The sequence below is a fragment of the Mya arenaria genome, chromosome 1, assembly GCF_026914265.1.
Source record: "Mya arenaria isolate MELC-2E11 chromosome 1, ASM2691426v1".
NCBI classification, from domain to species: Eukaryota; Metazoa; Mollusca; class Bivalvia; order Myida; family Myidae; genus Mya; species Mya arenaria.
In genome coordinates this window covers 55,941,079-55,957,453 of record NC_069122.1, presented here as the reverse complement: position 1 = coordinate 55,957,453, position 16,375 = coordinate 55,941,079, and the positions used below count along the sequence as shown (strand labels likewise).

General features: G+C 38.8%; 1 protein-coding gene across 1 annotated transcript in view; it reads right to left on the bottom strand.

Moving 5' to 3' along the window:
• LOC128236358 (uncharacterized) overlaps window positions 1-16,375 on the bottom strand; it is a 47,455-nt gene that overhangs the window by 10,952 nt on the left and 20,128 nt on the right. The window contains exons 11-23 of the mRNA XM_052951225.1: window positions 16,129-16,266; window positions 14,117-14,255; window positions 9,733-9,848; window positions 8,816-9,019; window positions 7,208-7,351; window positions 6,530-6,645; window positions 4,755-4,876; window positions 3,973-4,094; window positions 3,587-3,719; window positions 2,564-2,685; window positions 2,041-2,178; window positions 1,565-1,741; window positions 1,257-1,437 (exon numbers count right to left, since the gene is read on the bottom strand). Of these exons, the coding sequence (XP_052807185.1) occupies window positions 1,257-1,437; window positions 1,565-1,741; window positions 2,041-2,178; window positions 2,564-2,685; window positions 3,587-3,719; window positions 3,973-4,094; window positions 4,755-4,876; window positions 6,530-6,645; window positions 7,208-7,351; window positions 8,816-9,019; window positions 9,733-9,848; window positions 14,117-14,255; window positions 16,129-16,266 (1,852 nt within the window). The remainder of the gene's footprint in view (window positions 1-1,256; window positions 1,438-1,564; window positions 1,742-2,040; window positions 2,179-2,563; window positions 2,686-3,586; window positions 3,720-3,972; window positions 4,095-4,754; window positions 4,877-6,529; window positions 6,646-7,207; window positions 7,352-8,815; window positions 9,020-9,732; window positions 9,849-14,116; window positions 14,256-16,128; window positions 16,267-16,375) is intronic.

The following is a 16,375-nucleotide window of genomic DNA, read 5'->3' as shown; positions in this document are numbered from 1 at the left end:
CTAATTCGAAATAAAAAATTATGTTTATTGAAAAGAGATTCTTCGGAAGCTGAGACCATATCCTACAATGCTGTCTGGTCGCAGCCACTGCCGACACACAGGACGGGCTTATGCAGTATTCTATATTCAAGAGAAATAAGGACATAGTTAATGACCCCGACGAATCGAACAATGAATTACTTCACTTTGGATGAACCACGGGCAAACAGCAGTAACGACAGCCGTAGAGAAAACGTATTTAGTCCCTTCGAATTATACCTACTAGTATTTGTTAAGTTGTTGCCCAATTCATTGCAAGTTTTAATTTTATTTGCTAATTTAATAAGGAGTTTTTGATAACACGGGATGCACATGGACATCGCAACAACCAAATGTATAAAACATGGATAAAATGACCATGATACTATTTAGGCTAATTTGCAAATTAGTTGACTTGTTTGTTTGTGGAGTTTTGTGCTGTTCTTCTATGTTTCTTGTTTGTGATTTTATGTTCTATGTCTTTGGCGTTTACCCAGTGCCATTAAACCGGGTTTATGTTTAAACGTTTTGCTTCTGAGCTTGTTTCTGCAGCTTTTTGCATAAATAGTGTTTATGGTAGTAATTGTATATACATTGAACACTCAATAAACAGTTTGTGGCGAATCCGTGGTCTAGTGGTAACACACTTAACTATCAATCCAGGGGTCGCAAGTTCGATTCCCCGTCGCATCACTAAAAAGTAAAAAATACTAATCGTCTTCCGGGAGGGACGTTAAATGGGGGTCCCGTGTGACAATGCTATACACTGATGCACGTAAAAGAACCAGCCGGGGTAGCTCTAACCAGGGTTACATTCTGTCTGTGCACCATGCTCCAAAAACCTAAAATGACTAACAATCTTACCGGAGCACTCGCCGAATGGGCAAGGCGCGAGTACGAGTATAGATAAGCTTACACACACACACACACAGTTTGCATGACTTTAACCAAAGGGAATGTTTAACAGTTTTATACCATGGAATGCAGCAGGATATACGTGTCAGTGTTAAAACTATGCTTGGGATTATATTATGTTTTTAATTTAAATAAAACGGTTACTTGACGTGTGTTCTCGGCTAACAACATTTTGGTCATTCATGCATGTCTAATACCTTAATATATATTTTTACCAAATATTATAAGAAGGCGTCAAACACTTTTAAGTTATTGAGAAAGTCTGCCTGTTTCTGAATAGCCTTCGTGTGTGTTATAATCAAATAAGGGATTAATATTCTTACTCCTGATAGTTGATCAATCTGTTAAAGAACGTTTCATCGGCTGATGAGTCTATTCGGACAAGGTTGACATTTGCCCCAGGAAGTAAATTCGAACACTGGTTCCGCGCATGCGTGATGTTCATGAGCCCTGGGATATACATGTAGCACTGCCGGTTGTAAACTGTCCATCCTGCCGGACATGCTGCAATAAACAGATTATTAGTGTTCCCGTATAATGAAAGTTCATTGTACAAATGCACCTTTAACTGTATTCATAGTTGACCAGATTTATTGATGTGAGCGTTTTTTCAGAAATTGCGCTGTCTTACCGTCACACACTTCAGTCAACGAAGTCCACGTTCCCTCAGACGTACACGTTCGCGTCTGCACAATGCCGTTCAGGTAACATGTATACGTCACTTTTTCCCCGACGTTGTACGTTGACTTGATCACAGACGGTGCAATCCCTTGAACGTCTGAAGGGGTGGTACAGGTCACCGTTGATGCTAAAAGAATACTATAATTATCTTTCGGTCATATTTATTATAAGGATTATTACTACTGACTGATCTGACTAATTGATATAATACAGTTGACAGTCATTCGCGCTCTCCACTTATATGTTCAAAGTACAGAAACAGTTTACCTATGTATAACAGCATTGATATATTACAAACAATTCAACTCAGCTAGCTACTGCATACACGAAATTTAACCGAGAGGCTCAAGTGGCCATCTTGCGGCCTTTTCACTAAGATAGGTTGAACATCAAGTGATATGAAATGTGATTAGAATAAAGTCTTACCCGAGAGTCTGGTGGATTGACATAAACCACATGACAGCCGGCACCCTCTTGCCGCTTCTCCATTCAGGTTGGTAGAACAGTACGAACTGTCGGCGGCGATAAGGGTGGCGCAGTCGTCAAACAAGTCCCAGCAGTTGCCTACGGTGAGGATTCATATTATTTCATTAAATCAGTATTAAGAATGTAAGGCTCTGAATATTAAAATAATACTATTCCAGAAAAACGTATCATTGTAAAATAATATCTGAACTTTCTAAATACGTCTGGTTGTAAATAAATCAAGACGACGTTTCATGTGACGTCTTATGCAATTACCATTTTTTTAACGAAATTAATCAGTCCATGTAACTAATTTTAATAATGGATATTTTAATCTGTAACCTTTATTTACATTTCACATTTACATCGATTATATCTTTGCATGGTAAGTGGATATATAATTTGTGTGCTAAACTGTGTCGTCTCTAACAACTTGAACGAAAGTGCGCAGTTATACCCATACAGTGTTCAAACGGTGGCTTACCCAGCTGACAGACGTCACATACTTGCTTCCGGCACACTTCTTTATCCTTGTAACACCAATGTGTTCGTGCAGGACCAACTTGACGACAGTTGTTATGTCCGGTGAGATCCTCGGTGGCAGTCCTGTGACACACAATACGTTATATTGCATGCCGGTTGTTCAAAACTCTCGTTAAATTACTTACACTTACGCTGACGTGTTAACGTTAATTTTAACGTTGACAGCGTAACATTTAACGATGATAGTTAACGTTAAATCCTTAACGAGAGTTTTGAACAACCGGGCCATAAACTGATGACGCCGTTGCTAAACAACATACAAACAATGTATACATGTATACAGGTTATACATTCCAAAGACTGTCAGTTCTGGTTAAGTTTTGTTTTTACATCTTACTATGTACCTAGAACGGAAATGGTATTGTTTCTATTGCAAATAATGATGCGGTGCTCAACAATCTGGATAGGACACACGCAAATAACTTATTTAAGTACAATGGAAATAACCGGGACAACCCAGGCAGCCATCGATATCAATGTTAAAGCTGCATTCTCGCAGATTTACCGTTTTGACAAATGTTTTACATTTTTTGTCTTGGAATGAGCCAATGTTTGCGTAAATATCTGCAAACCAGTAATAGAAGACTGCTGACAAAAGATCAGATCGCAATATTCATATTTTCTTTCAAAAATTAATGTTTTATGGCTAAAAGCGTTACTAACGGTTTAAGAAAAATACATAAAACAACAATTTTTGAACTATAATATGAAAATCTGCGATCTATTTTTTTTTATCAGCCGTCTTATATCACTGGTTTCCATGAACTTTCGAATAAATTGGCTCGTTCGAAGACAAAAAGTAAAAGTTGTCAAAACGTTAAATCTGTAAAAGTGCAACAGCTTTAAGAAGTAAAATGAACGTCAACAAACACTAGTGGAGAAACACACACTTACAATACAACAAAAACAGGCAACTTATGCATTGAAATACAATTTGTGTATGTTTTTTAAATGTTGGATCTACCTTTCGTCAAACACGTTAAAGGGACAGTTGACCACTTCGTCCCACGGAAGACAAGGGTCCATGGTTGTCCCGTAATTAACGGTTCCCGCGTATTGCTGCTTTGGACCGCTGGGCGTGAAGCACATATCAGAATCTGTAAAAGGAACCGGATTATAGTCGATAGTTATCACCGTGTGTAGATGTGTATTTTACTCTCGTTTTCAACATAGTGTTTGTACAGAAAAGCATAACTACGCATACATTCTTAATAGATAAAACTAGAAGCCAATATCAAACACCAAAACCACATGTGGGAAAAAAGACATAAACAAGAACTAGAGGTCCGGATTAGTCATTTAGACGCATTTGGCTATAAACGGTTACATTCTACCTTATTTTTTCGGTACCTTCAATAACTCGCACAGTAGCATTAAAACCCTTTGAAGTAGCATCGTATGCTCCGACGAATTTAACCATCATAAAGTTCTTCTGAGAGGTCCAAGTCTTTTCCATTTTTGAGCCACACATTCTAAAAGTTAAATAAAAATCAAAATCATTTTACTAGCCGTCAATGAGGTGAGCGTCTGTATTTTACTTGCATTCCTGGCATGAACGGGGACTTGGTTAATTTGACAATGTAGTAGTTATATTAATCCGTGGGTTTTCGAACGCAAACATTTTTGTTGTTGTTATAGAAATATATTTCAGTCTACTTTAGCTTAAGAATTATACCACGCCCCCATCACAAATGACGCAATGCCATTGGTCCAAGACTGGTCACGCGCTGACCCAATATCTTTTCATGTAGGGTCACTAATCTTTATATTGCACCAAAATGGCGTCTTTTTTCCGGTTTCGATGAATTAAGGAAACATTCCCAGATAGTCGTGGCGTTTTGATCAATTTAAACAGGTTGTTTTGTGATATATACACTACGGTTATTTCAGTATGGACAGGTTGACGGATGACCCGATATGGGATATACGGAGCAAAGGAAACCATAGTCGGGTCAGCGCGAATATTTGACCAAGTGTTATTTTTGTCCCTAAATTTACGAACTATTTTACTCCTTTTACAGATAGGATAAAAAAAATAATGTTGACAAGAATTACGCTTTTAAATTACCACTTTGTGACGAAAAAAGTACAGCGCGGAAAATGAACAAACAATATTCAAATATGATTCTTACCGGTAGCCAGGGTACTGTTCATACCAGTTGTTCACCTCCACATAGCTGGAACACTCGCTCTCAGATTGGGGAATAATGTCAAACTCTGTGAAGTCAAGCTGAATGGTGGTGCCTGAAGGGCTCTGAGGAAAACATTAAGGCAGATTTCAGTACTCGCACGCACGCAAGCACGCACACATGTTTTTATAATATAAGCGATGGTTTCACTGTGCTGTTTGTGGAGTTTTGTGTTGTTGTTCCATGTTTCTTGTTTGTGATTGTTTGTTTTTGTGTTCTATGTCTTTGGCGTTTACCCAGTGCCATTATACGGGGTTTATGTTTAAACGTTTGGCTATTGAGCTTGTTACTGTAGTTTTTCACATAAGTATTCTTTTTTAGCTCACCTGTCACGTAGTGACAAGGTGAGCTTTTGTGATCACTCTTCGTCCGTCGTCCGTCCGTCCGTCCGTTCACAATTGCTTGTGAACACAATAGAGGTCACAATTTTGACCTAATCTTTATGAAACTTGGTCAGACTGATCATCTCTATAAAATCTAGGTCAAGTTCGATATTGGGTCATCTGGGGTCAAAAACTAGGTCACTAGGTCAATTAGTAGAAAAATCTTGTGAACACAATAGAGGTCACAATTTTAGCCTAATCTCAATGCAACTTTGTCAGAATGGTCATCTCTATGAAATCTAGGTCAAGTTCGATATTGGGTCATCCGCGGTCAATAACTAGGTCACTAGGTCAATTAGTAGAAAAACCTTGTGAACACAATATCGGTCACAATTTTAGCCTAATCTCAATGCAACTTGGTCAGAATGATCATCTCTATAAAATGTAGGTCAAGTTCGATATTGGGTCATCCGCGGTCAACAACTAGGTCACTAGGTCAATTAGTACAAAAACCTTGTGAACACAATAGAGGTCACAATTTTAGCCTAGTCTCAATGCAAGTTGGTCAGAATAATCATCTCTATAAAATCTAGGTCAAGTTCGATATTGGGTCATCCGCAGTCAATAACTAGGTCACTAGGTCAATTATTAGAAAAACCTTGTGAACACAACAGAGGTCACAATTTTGACCTAATCTTTATGAAACTTGGTCAGACTGATCATCTCTATGAAATCTAGGTCAAGTTCGATATTGGGTCATCTGGGGTCAAAAACTAGGTCAGTAGGTCAATTAGTAGAAATACCTTGTGAACACATTAGAGGTCACAATTTTAGCCTAATCTCAATGCAACTTGGTCAGAATGATCATCTCTATAAAATCTAGGTCAAGTTCGATATTGGGTCATCCGCGGTCAATAACTAGGTCACTAGGTCAATTAGTAGAAAAACCTTGTGAACACAATAGAGGTCACAACTGATAGGGTCATGTGGGGTAAAAAACTAGGTCAGTGGGACAAATAAAAGAGTGGCCTCTAGGGGCCATACTTTTCATTGGATCTTTATGATAATAGGTCAGAATGTTCACTTTATTTAGCAAAGCTACAGGTGAGCGATACAGGGCCATCATGGCCCTCTTGTTTATACTTTTTAGTGAAATTTCAATACACGCACGCACGCACGCACGCACGCAAGCAACGCACACACGCACACACGGACGCACGCACACATGTTTTTTTTAATATAAGCGATGATTTTTTTTGTACTTTTCTTAAACTGGCAGACTTTCACCATTTGGTGTATAGTATTCAACCAACAGCGATATAACCTTTTTTTAATGATGAAAACAGTATTTTCCATAAGAATAAAATTAATGAAGTTGGACTGATTTCCTTTTACCGTGAAACGCCAGTAGCAGATGGTGGCGGTGGGAAAATCAGCAGGGAAGTTGGGGCTAGTGAACGTGACAACGTCAGACGCCGCAAGGGCGCGCTGTTCCCCGCACACGGCACTGTCTGAAATTGTGGAATAAATGAGGTGATACAACAGTTTATTAGCTAGTCTTAAATACTTATAAGGTGTAAGAGGTTGCCCAGAGGTACATGTATGTCGGTTGAAAGAGAGCAGAACCTCGAAATAAAATCTTTTAATATGTGAAGCCATTTTTGACTACTAAAAATACTTTTTTAAAGGAAAATAAATGTATGCTAATTTATATTTCAAATATATATAAATTGTGCATTAAAACTGTGTCGTTTACATTTTGTTAGAAGATGATTTGAACATCGTAGCGAATACATCAAAGCAGGAAAACGCCATTTCGATATTTTCTAGATATCGATTATCTACTTTGATGTCAGAAATATAAAGAGCCTTCAGGGGATATGAAAACATTAACAATCGGTCCACTTATTATTTGTTATTCAAAATAAAATAATAATCTTCGCTGGGAATATCTGTTAGAAATGGTTACTTTTACAATAGAAGGGCTAAATTGCCAGTAACAGGTGCGTGTGACGTCATCGGTCATATTGCCCTTACTGAAATTACCGTTAGCAAAACGTTATTGTCGCTCACCTTTATTCAATGGCAAATAGACACAATAGTACATGCTGAGAGAGCTTGCGGAGTAATGGTAAATTTTTGGTGTAAATCCGCTCTTTGGGATGGCGACCGACGGGTCATTCTGCCAGACCCACGCATACAGTTCCGCGTGCATGTCTGGAATAACGAAAATGATTTTAAAATAAACTGATAAATAGTCAACAGAGATAAACTACTACACAAGATTACACTTGGAGGCATGCATCCGGAAATGACGTCACTGACAGGAATGGCAGGCTAAGTCAACACCTGATTGATTGATTGACCAAGCAACGGCTTTATGGGTATCCTATGCTGAAATGAGTCAGAAGATATATAACTATCACCACAACTATACAGTGTGTATACCACGTGATAAGTTACGTACGGTTTAAGGAAAATGCATAAAACATCAATTTTTGAACTTGAATATGAAACTCTGCGTTCTGAATTTTTGTCAGCAATCTTATATTACTTGTTTCCATTTTCGAATAAATTGGCTCGTTCAAAGACACCCCCCCCCCCAAAAAAAAAAACCAACAAAACAAAACAAACTTGTCAAAACGTTCAATCTGTGAGAGTGCAGCTTTCATAGGTACACAACTGATATTGCTATAGATTTTCCAGAGATTTTAAAAAACAACAATAGAAAATCTAAATCAAGTATCCATCAAGCAACATTTCGATACACCGTAGCGAACACTATAAGGCCGTGCACTAATTTTAGTTTTTTATCATTGACGGTAAGTTAAATCGTTTCGTGTAAAATTAAGTTAAATTCTGCAATAAGCTACACCCAGTTGTTAAAGTGACTCTCTTATTCAAAATCAATACATAAACATGTTTAACAAACATAAATTTTGACTGAAAACCCTTAAAGTACTTACTGAATAATGCATTTATGGAAAATACTAACTACTGATAACAAGATTGTAACCATGTATTTAATAGCAGAAAATGCAAAAATATTAAATGATTGGTGAATGCTAAAAGATTTACTGTGGTCTTCTATAGACGAATAAGGAAGAAATACTGTGTTTAATGCTCATTTTTTTCAAATTTAACTCGATATTCTTAATAAGAACCATTTTTGTGACATGTATTCATCCTATTTGGAATATTAAAACAATATTATTAATTGTGATAAATCTTGTTTGGGAGTAAGAATGCATCTTTAATGTCATTTCATTATCCTGAAATATCAAAAAAGGAGTCAACCTTGTGGATAATCTAAACTCCACCACCGGAGTGCAGGTTGTATATGAACGTATCGCCGTACCTCCGAGAGACACAGCGACCCGTACAAGTACGATAGCGGTCAAAAAGCTATGGCTTACAATTTGGGTCAAAAGTCGCCTTTCAAATACAGAAATACAACTCTAAATTAAACAATATTAATAAATTAGTTACATAAGATGCATTCGACTTACTAGTCGGTTTTAAGTGACCTTTGACCCAAATGAATCGTAGGCGGGCAGGTGGAGGTCAGAGAAATGTTTTTAATTTCGAATGTTCAGTACTATGCTGATGCTATTTTCTTTGATAGCAGAGAAAACATATTGCACAGAAACGACAACCTTTGGTTATAACAATGTGACTCACTTGCTATAGCTTGGCACGACCAACCGATCGGGTAGAGAATAAACGCTTCCTGAGATGAGAACCCCGTTATCTCGCGATGTTCAACGCCATCTCGTCGGCAACAGAATATGTAATCGGTGATTAAACCATGGCGGCCATCCGGCACAGTTCCCGTACTAGCTTCAGTGCTTTTACCGGTAAGAGTAACATTACCTTCCACAAAACCTGGAACATGTTGGTAATCAGACTGTGATTAGGTTATTTATAATTTCAATTATAATACATATCATAAATAAGGAAGTTGTGTTATATGCCCAGGTAAGGACTTAAGTCGACAGCCGATCTATCGAATTGATCATTATACACCTAAAGTTAAGAGCCATCATTGAAATAACTAAGCTTGACGAATGTTTCTGATTATGTTTAAAATTGTATCTTAATCTAGGCGAATAACTGTTATAATTATGTTCGTCATATTTATATGTTGACAATTTGTTATAATAACTAATCGACAGAACAACTTGAAGATTATGTTATCATGTAATGAAGGTATTAGTTTGCTCAGCTCAGTGCAGACGAGAACGCCACTGTAACAGACGACACGTTGAGAATGAGGCAAATCTAATGGAAATGTTTTCATTTCATTTTTGTAAGTAGTTATTCCCAAAATACTCTTTCATGACCACGGTAAATGTTCAAATAGTTTATATATGACGTGACTTGTTTTAACAAGGAGTAATTACTGAGGGAAGAAACTTCAATTGTCAAAAGAACAAGTTATTCACTTCTTGTAGCAATGGAAAAAGTCACCCATTGCCTGTTTGATGTGACCTAAACCGGACTAAATAAGATTCATGGAGTTTTTAAAAAACAAAACAATTTTTCATATTTTGATAAGAGAGTCGATGTCAACAAACACACATGACCACTGAGCTTACCATTTGGACAAACACCGCCATATCGCCTGATACAGTAGCTCCCTGGAGGCCAATTGCCGGAACCGGAAGTCTGAGTATTTGTACATGTGTCTATCTTTAGGTCGTTCCATTCGTAACTGTTCGAAAGAAGTTTTTTTGTTGTTAAATATAGTAATCAAAAGTAATACAATCAACAGGGGAGATTCTGCTAAAGGTCGTTAATATGGCTTTCTTTCGAACAGTTCGTGGGGGTTATTACGGAGGTGTCTATACAACATCCGGTAGGAGGTCAAAATGGCACGCCTACTTGTATAAATATTCAAATATTAAAGGCATCGGCTATGAGTCTCTTTTACACTTCAACTTATTGTGGGAATTATTCTGAAAGTGTTGTTGGTAATTAATAGTGCTCATATACGGCATTCAATATTTCATGTGGGCTTAATTATGTGGACTTAAAAATGCTAGAATCAATGAAGATATTTTGGACTTTGGACATGTTCGTGAAGTTGGCAGACTGGCAGCCCATCAGCCCAGCAGTGTGAAGTCAGCAGCCCAGCAGATTGGCAGCCTAGCAGCGTGAAGTCAGCAGCCCAGCAGACTGACAGCCTAGCAGCGTGAAGTCAGCAGTCCAGCAGCCCAGCAGCATGAAGTCAGCAGCCCGGCAGACTGGAAGTCCAGCAGCGTGAAGTCAGCAGCCCAGCAGACTGGCAGCTTAGCAGCGGGAAGTCAGCAGCCCAGAAGACTGACAGCCTAGCAGTGTGAAGTCAGCAGCCCAGTATACCAGCAGCGTGAAGTCAGCAGCCCAACAGACTGGCAGCCTACCAGCGTTAAGTCAGCAGCCCAACAGACTGACAGCCTAGCAGCGTGAAGTCAGCAGCCTAGCAGACTAGCAGCATAGCAGCGTGAGTTAGCAGTCTAGAAGCCTGACGGCGTGAAGTCAAAAGCTGAGCAGCTGGGCAGATTAGCAGCTATGCTAAGACGAACTCGTGTGAAGTTTTCCGTCGGTTTTCCAAGCAGCCCCGGGCAGACCCAGGCAGCCCTGGGCGTTTTATGGTATTTTTACTCGGGCTTGATACATGGTTTCTAGTATATGAAACGTTCGAATGATTACAAGTTTAATGACTTAACAACACGGAAAATTCAGAAATTCATGTTTTCAAAGCCGAAAAAAATGAAAATTGTGAATGATTTTTTTCGGCTTTGAAAACATGAATTTCTGAATTTTCCGTGTTGTTATAAAAGACAATATTCAGCATATAACGCTCTGATGCGTAGTGTGGTAAGGGGAAACTAAATTACAGCTTAAATGGCAAAATGAAGTGTTTTGAATTTGAAGACGCGCTTTTTTTTACAAAAACGACGGGAAACTTCGCACAATTTCGTCTTAGCAGAGCGATAAAAATCGAGTGAAATTCTAGCAAGATTACGTTAAATAATTAGTGTTCGGTAACATTTTACATCTTATCTTTGCTTTAAAGTCATTAAACTTGGAATCATCCGAAAGTTTCACATAGTTAAAGCCTTGTATCCAGCCCGTGCAAAAATATCGTTGTACGCCTGAGGCTGCCCGGGGCTGTCCCGGGCTGCCAGAAAACTAAAGTCGAAAAGTGGAGTAAAGTGATGTTTTTAGTTCACACAAAAAATAGTGTAAATGTTGAAAAAGTATTCATTTTAGTATTTTGCGCCATTTAAAGAGTGCTTTGCAAACGAACTATTGTGAATGATTTTTTTCACTTTTTTCGGCTTTGAAAACATGAATTTCTGAATTTTCCGTGTTGTTATAAAAGACAATATTCAGCATATAACGCTCTGATGCGTAGTGTGGTAAGGGGAAACTAAATTACAGCTTAAATGGCAAAATGAAGTGTTTTGAATTTGAAGACGCGCTTTTTTTTTTACAAAAACGACGGGAAACTTCGCACAATTTCGTCTTAGCAGAGCGATAAAAATCGAGTGAAATTCTAGCAAGATTACGTTAAATAATTAGTGTTCGGTAACATTTTACATCTTATCTTTGCTTTAAAGTCATTAAACTTGGAATCATCCGAAAGTTTCACATAGTTAAAGCCTTGTATCCAGCCCGTGCAAAAATATCGTTGTACGCCTGAGGCTGCCCGGGGCTGTCCCGGGCTGCCAGAAAACTAAAGTCGGAAAGTGGAGTAAAGTGATGTTTTTAGTTCACACAAAAAATAGTGTAAATGTTGAAAAAGTATTCATTTTAGTATTTTGCGCCATTTAAAGAGTGCTTTGCAAACGAACTATTGTGAATGATTTTTTTCACTTTTTTCGGCTTTGAAAACATGAATTTCTGAATTTTCCGTGTTGTTATAAAAGACAATATTCAGCATATAACGCTCTGATGCGTAGTGTGGTAGGGGAAACTAAATTACAGCTTAAATGGCAAAATGAAGTGTTTTGAATTTGAAGACGCGCTTTTTTTTACAAAAACGACGGGAAACTTCGCACAATTTCGTCTTAGCAGAGCGATAAAAATCGAGTGAAATTCTAGCAAGATTACGTTAAATAATTAGTGTTCGGTAACATTTTACATCTTATCTTTGCTTTAAAGTCATTAAACTTGGAATCATCCGAAAGTTTCACATAGTTAAAGCCTTGTATCCAGCCCGTGTAAAAATATCGTTATACGCCTGAGGCTGCCCGGGGCTGTCCCGGGCTGCCAGAAAACTAAAGTCGAAAAGTGGAGTAAAGTGATGTTTTTAGTTCACACAAAAAATAGTGTAAATGTTGAAAAAGTATTCATTTTAGTATTTTGCGCCATTTAAAGAGTGCTTTGCAAACGAACTATTGTGAATGATTTTTTTTTCTTCATTTTTTTCGGCTTTGAAAACATGAATTTCTGAATTTTCCGTGTTGTTAAGTCATTAAACTTGTTATCATTCGAACGTTTTATATACTAGAAGCCATGTATCCAGCCCGAGTAAAAATACCATAAAACGCCCGGGGCTGCCTGGGGCTGCCCGGGGCTGCTCGGGGCTGCCAGAAAATTAAAATAGAAAAGTGGAGTAAAGTGATGTTTTAAGTTCACACTCAAAGAATAGTGTAAATGTTGAAAAAGTATTCATTTTAGTATTTTGCGTCATTTAAAGAGTATTTTGCAAACGAATTATTGTGAATGATTTTTTTTCCTTTTTCATATACTAGAAGCCATGTATCCAGCCCGAGTAAAAGTCTTATAAAACGCCTGGGGCTTCCCGGGGCTGTCAGACTCGTGAAATAAAAAAGTGGAGTAAAGTGATTTCTTTAGTTCACAAAAAAGGAATAGTGTACATGTTTTTAAATGATTTATTTTAGTATTTTTGCTTCAGTTTAAGGTGTGTTTTGCAAACCAGTGAATGATTTTTTTTTCATTTTTTAAAATGTTTTTTGTTTGCGTTGAAAACTGAAAACCGACGGAAAACTTCACACGAGTTCGTCTTAGCATAGCTGCTAATCTGCCCAGCTGCTCAGCTTTTGACTTCACGCCGTCAGGCTTCTAGACTGCTAACTCACGCTGCTATACTGCTAGTCTGCTAGGCTGCTGACTTCACGCTGCTAGGCTGTCAGTCTGCTGGGCTGCTGACTTCACGCTGCTAGGCTGCCAGTCAGCTGGGCTGCTGACTTCACGATGCCAGGCTGCTCGTCTGCTGACTTCACGCTGCTAGGCTGTCAGTCTGCTGGGCTGCTGACTTCACGCTGCTAGGCTGCCAGTCTGCTGGGCTACTGACCTCACGCTGCTGGGCTGCTGGGCTGCCAACATCACGAACATACGTTGGACAGTATTTTGATAATAGATTATCAAATTGCAGCATTGCTTATTTGATTCTTTTATGAACACTGATAGTTAATAAGTTTTGATTTTTTTAATTATTCGCTGGTTTCCCTTTCTCCGTTACATTTGGTGGTCGTAAAGGAATTGCAGTAATTTCGGCGAAATAACAAACACATCTGTCTGTCTATTGAATTAAATAAATGAAGTTCAAATTATTATAACTCTCTTCTTTTGTTGTGTTTTTGTTAACTATATACTGTCAAAGCTGTCAGAATCGAAATACCACCCGGAACGTTTATAAGACATGTACTACACTCAGGGGGGAGTGCGTGTGTGCGCGTGTGTGTGTGTGTGTGTGTGGGGGGGGGGGGGTAATTTGCCCCACCTCTACACTTGGAGCAAGTTTGTGTTTCTACTCAAACATTTGCACCCGAGGGTAAATTAACCCTCGTTGGTATTTGCGTTTAAATGTACCATGGGGAAGTTCCCGTCATATAAACCCAACATTAGTAGAATGTCTTCAATCAAATACCAATGTATACAGCCATAGTGGACATACTAGTATAATAAGTCATTTTTAACTGACTTCTGTTGCCACTTACTAAAAAAGAATGTTTAATAATAACAGTTTACCCAGGCGAATCCCTCCAATTTAAACGCCCTACAGCCGTGTATTGCGTCTGAACGGTCTGACCAGTAGATGGCGCTGACGTAGGGCAGTCCGTTTCACTGGACTTGGGTAGACTGTATGGCCCCGACGGCATGCTTGTGCCTGGTTAGAAGGAATTGCAGATATGGAACATATCCACTTGTATCCAGGTAAACGCAAATTAAATATAAATCACAAAAAACACTTATATCATTGCTAATAAGCACTATTACGTTTAAACAGTTATTAGCCAAAATAACATTCTATTTGAAAAATATTAAATAATCAACTGCATTACATTTCTTTTCTAGTAAACAAGATACATGCTAATTATCTCGGTATTTCTACAAAAGATGGATTAAGATTACGCTCATTATACATGGAAAACGTTTTAATGATGATGACTTTGTGTATACATGAAGATATTTGAGTGATGCCACGTTTATATTATTCACCGGTTAATTGTAACCACAATTGGTTTTGTCTTCGCGCCAAATATAGCGCGGAATGGGCCTTACCTAGGACCCCTGGGGTGCGGGGGCATTTTACCATCAGTTCGTTCCCGCAGGAGGGGGATTTAACCCGGGGTTGACTGGACCCCGGACCTTGGTGCCGTGTTTACAAGTCAATTGTACTCACGCCCCCGGTCCGGGGAAAAGCGGGAACTTTGACTTTCGGTCTAGCCAAGCCCGGGTAAAAACCTGGCCCATTTCCCGCTATTTTCGGTGTGAACAAATAGAACCACCGCATTCACAGGGCACTACAGGCCAACTGGAAGGTAGAAACACGGCCCATTTTCCCCGCTGTCTCCCCGGTATACCCACGGATCTGTGGGGTGGGGGTGGTTATAATTGACTGGTGCATAAATTTGGAGTGTCTAATTGATACTAATTAATTGAAATTAATTTTGCCTAAACTTACTTACCAAGCTCTTAGTTTCGAAACAATCATATGACTACTCAAATGTTGATTTGAATAACTATGGTACGTCACGTGCGTTGCCCAGATGTCACTTGTAAGTATAACAGTTTCTGGTCCATGTCAATGGATGCCACCATACAATTGAATACGTAAATTTGAAAATTTAGCCTTCGGATTGTATAGTTTTCGAGAATGTTTTTAAAATATGATCACAAAATGTACATGAAGTTAGCGGCCTAGCGGCCTAGCGGCCTAGCGGCCTAGCGGCGTGAAGTAAGCGGCCTAGCGGCGTGAAGGTAGCGGCCTGGCGGCCTAGCGGCCAAGCGGCGTGAAGTTGGCAGCCTAGCGGCCTAGCGGCCTAGCGGCCTAATTATATTTTTCTATTTCCAAGCAATTGTTAATGCGTTTTTTTTAAAACAATAATAAATCAAAGTTTTTAAATTGTTATCTATTTAGAATATTTATTCTTCTTTACCTTTTATTCTATAACAATTTTTAATTAACTGTTTTATGCACAAATTATCAATCTGAAGCGTTTTTCAATTCTTTTCCAAAAAAGTCGATCGAGCACTTATTATTCTGAATAGATAACAATTTAAGGCCGCTATGTAATTATATGAATAAAAAACTTATTTCAGTGTTTCAGATTTATCAGTGTTTAAAAAAAAAACGCATTAACAATTGCTTGAAAATAGAAAAAAAATCAAGCCGCCAGGCCGCTAGGCCGCTAGGCCGCCAACATCACGTCGCTAGGCCGCTAGGCCGCCAGGCCGCTGACTTCACGCCGCTAGGCCGCTAACTTCACGCCGCTAGGCCGCAAGGCCGCTAACTTCACGCCGCTAGGCCTCTAGGCCGCTAGGCCGCTAACTTCAAGTACATGATCACAATACGTATATCTGTCGGTTCAATACATTCATTTGGTATTGTTCACAAATTTATGCTCAACTTATCATACCTAGTAATGATTGAGTTGTATTGATTTTGATTGGTGCAGAACTAAAATTTGATAATGTAATCAGAATACGACAGCAAAACACTGGCAACTAAATAATGTGTTAATGTGATCTACACTTACTAGTGACTGTGAACTCGCTGTTACAATTATCGGCGGGGTCAAGGCCTTCTGGACACAGACATGCGCATGCGCCTTCAATAACTGATACCACACCGCCATTGTGACACGTGGGGAGGCTGGAGCAGCTGGCGAATTCCGCTGAAGAATGAGATATGGATCCATTTAATTTATTTTGACACGAAATTGAAACCCATGTACTAGAGTAAGTAAGTTAGTATGCCTAAACACCACGACTCCTTTTCCTGTG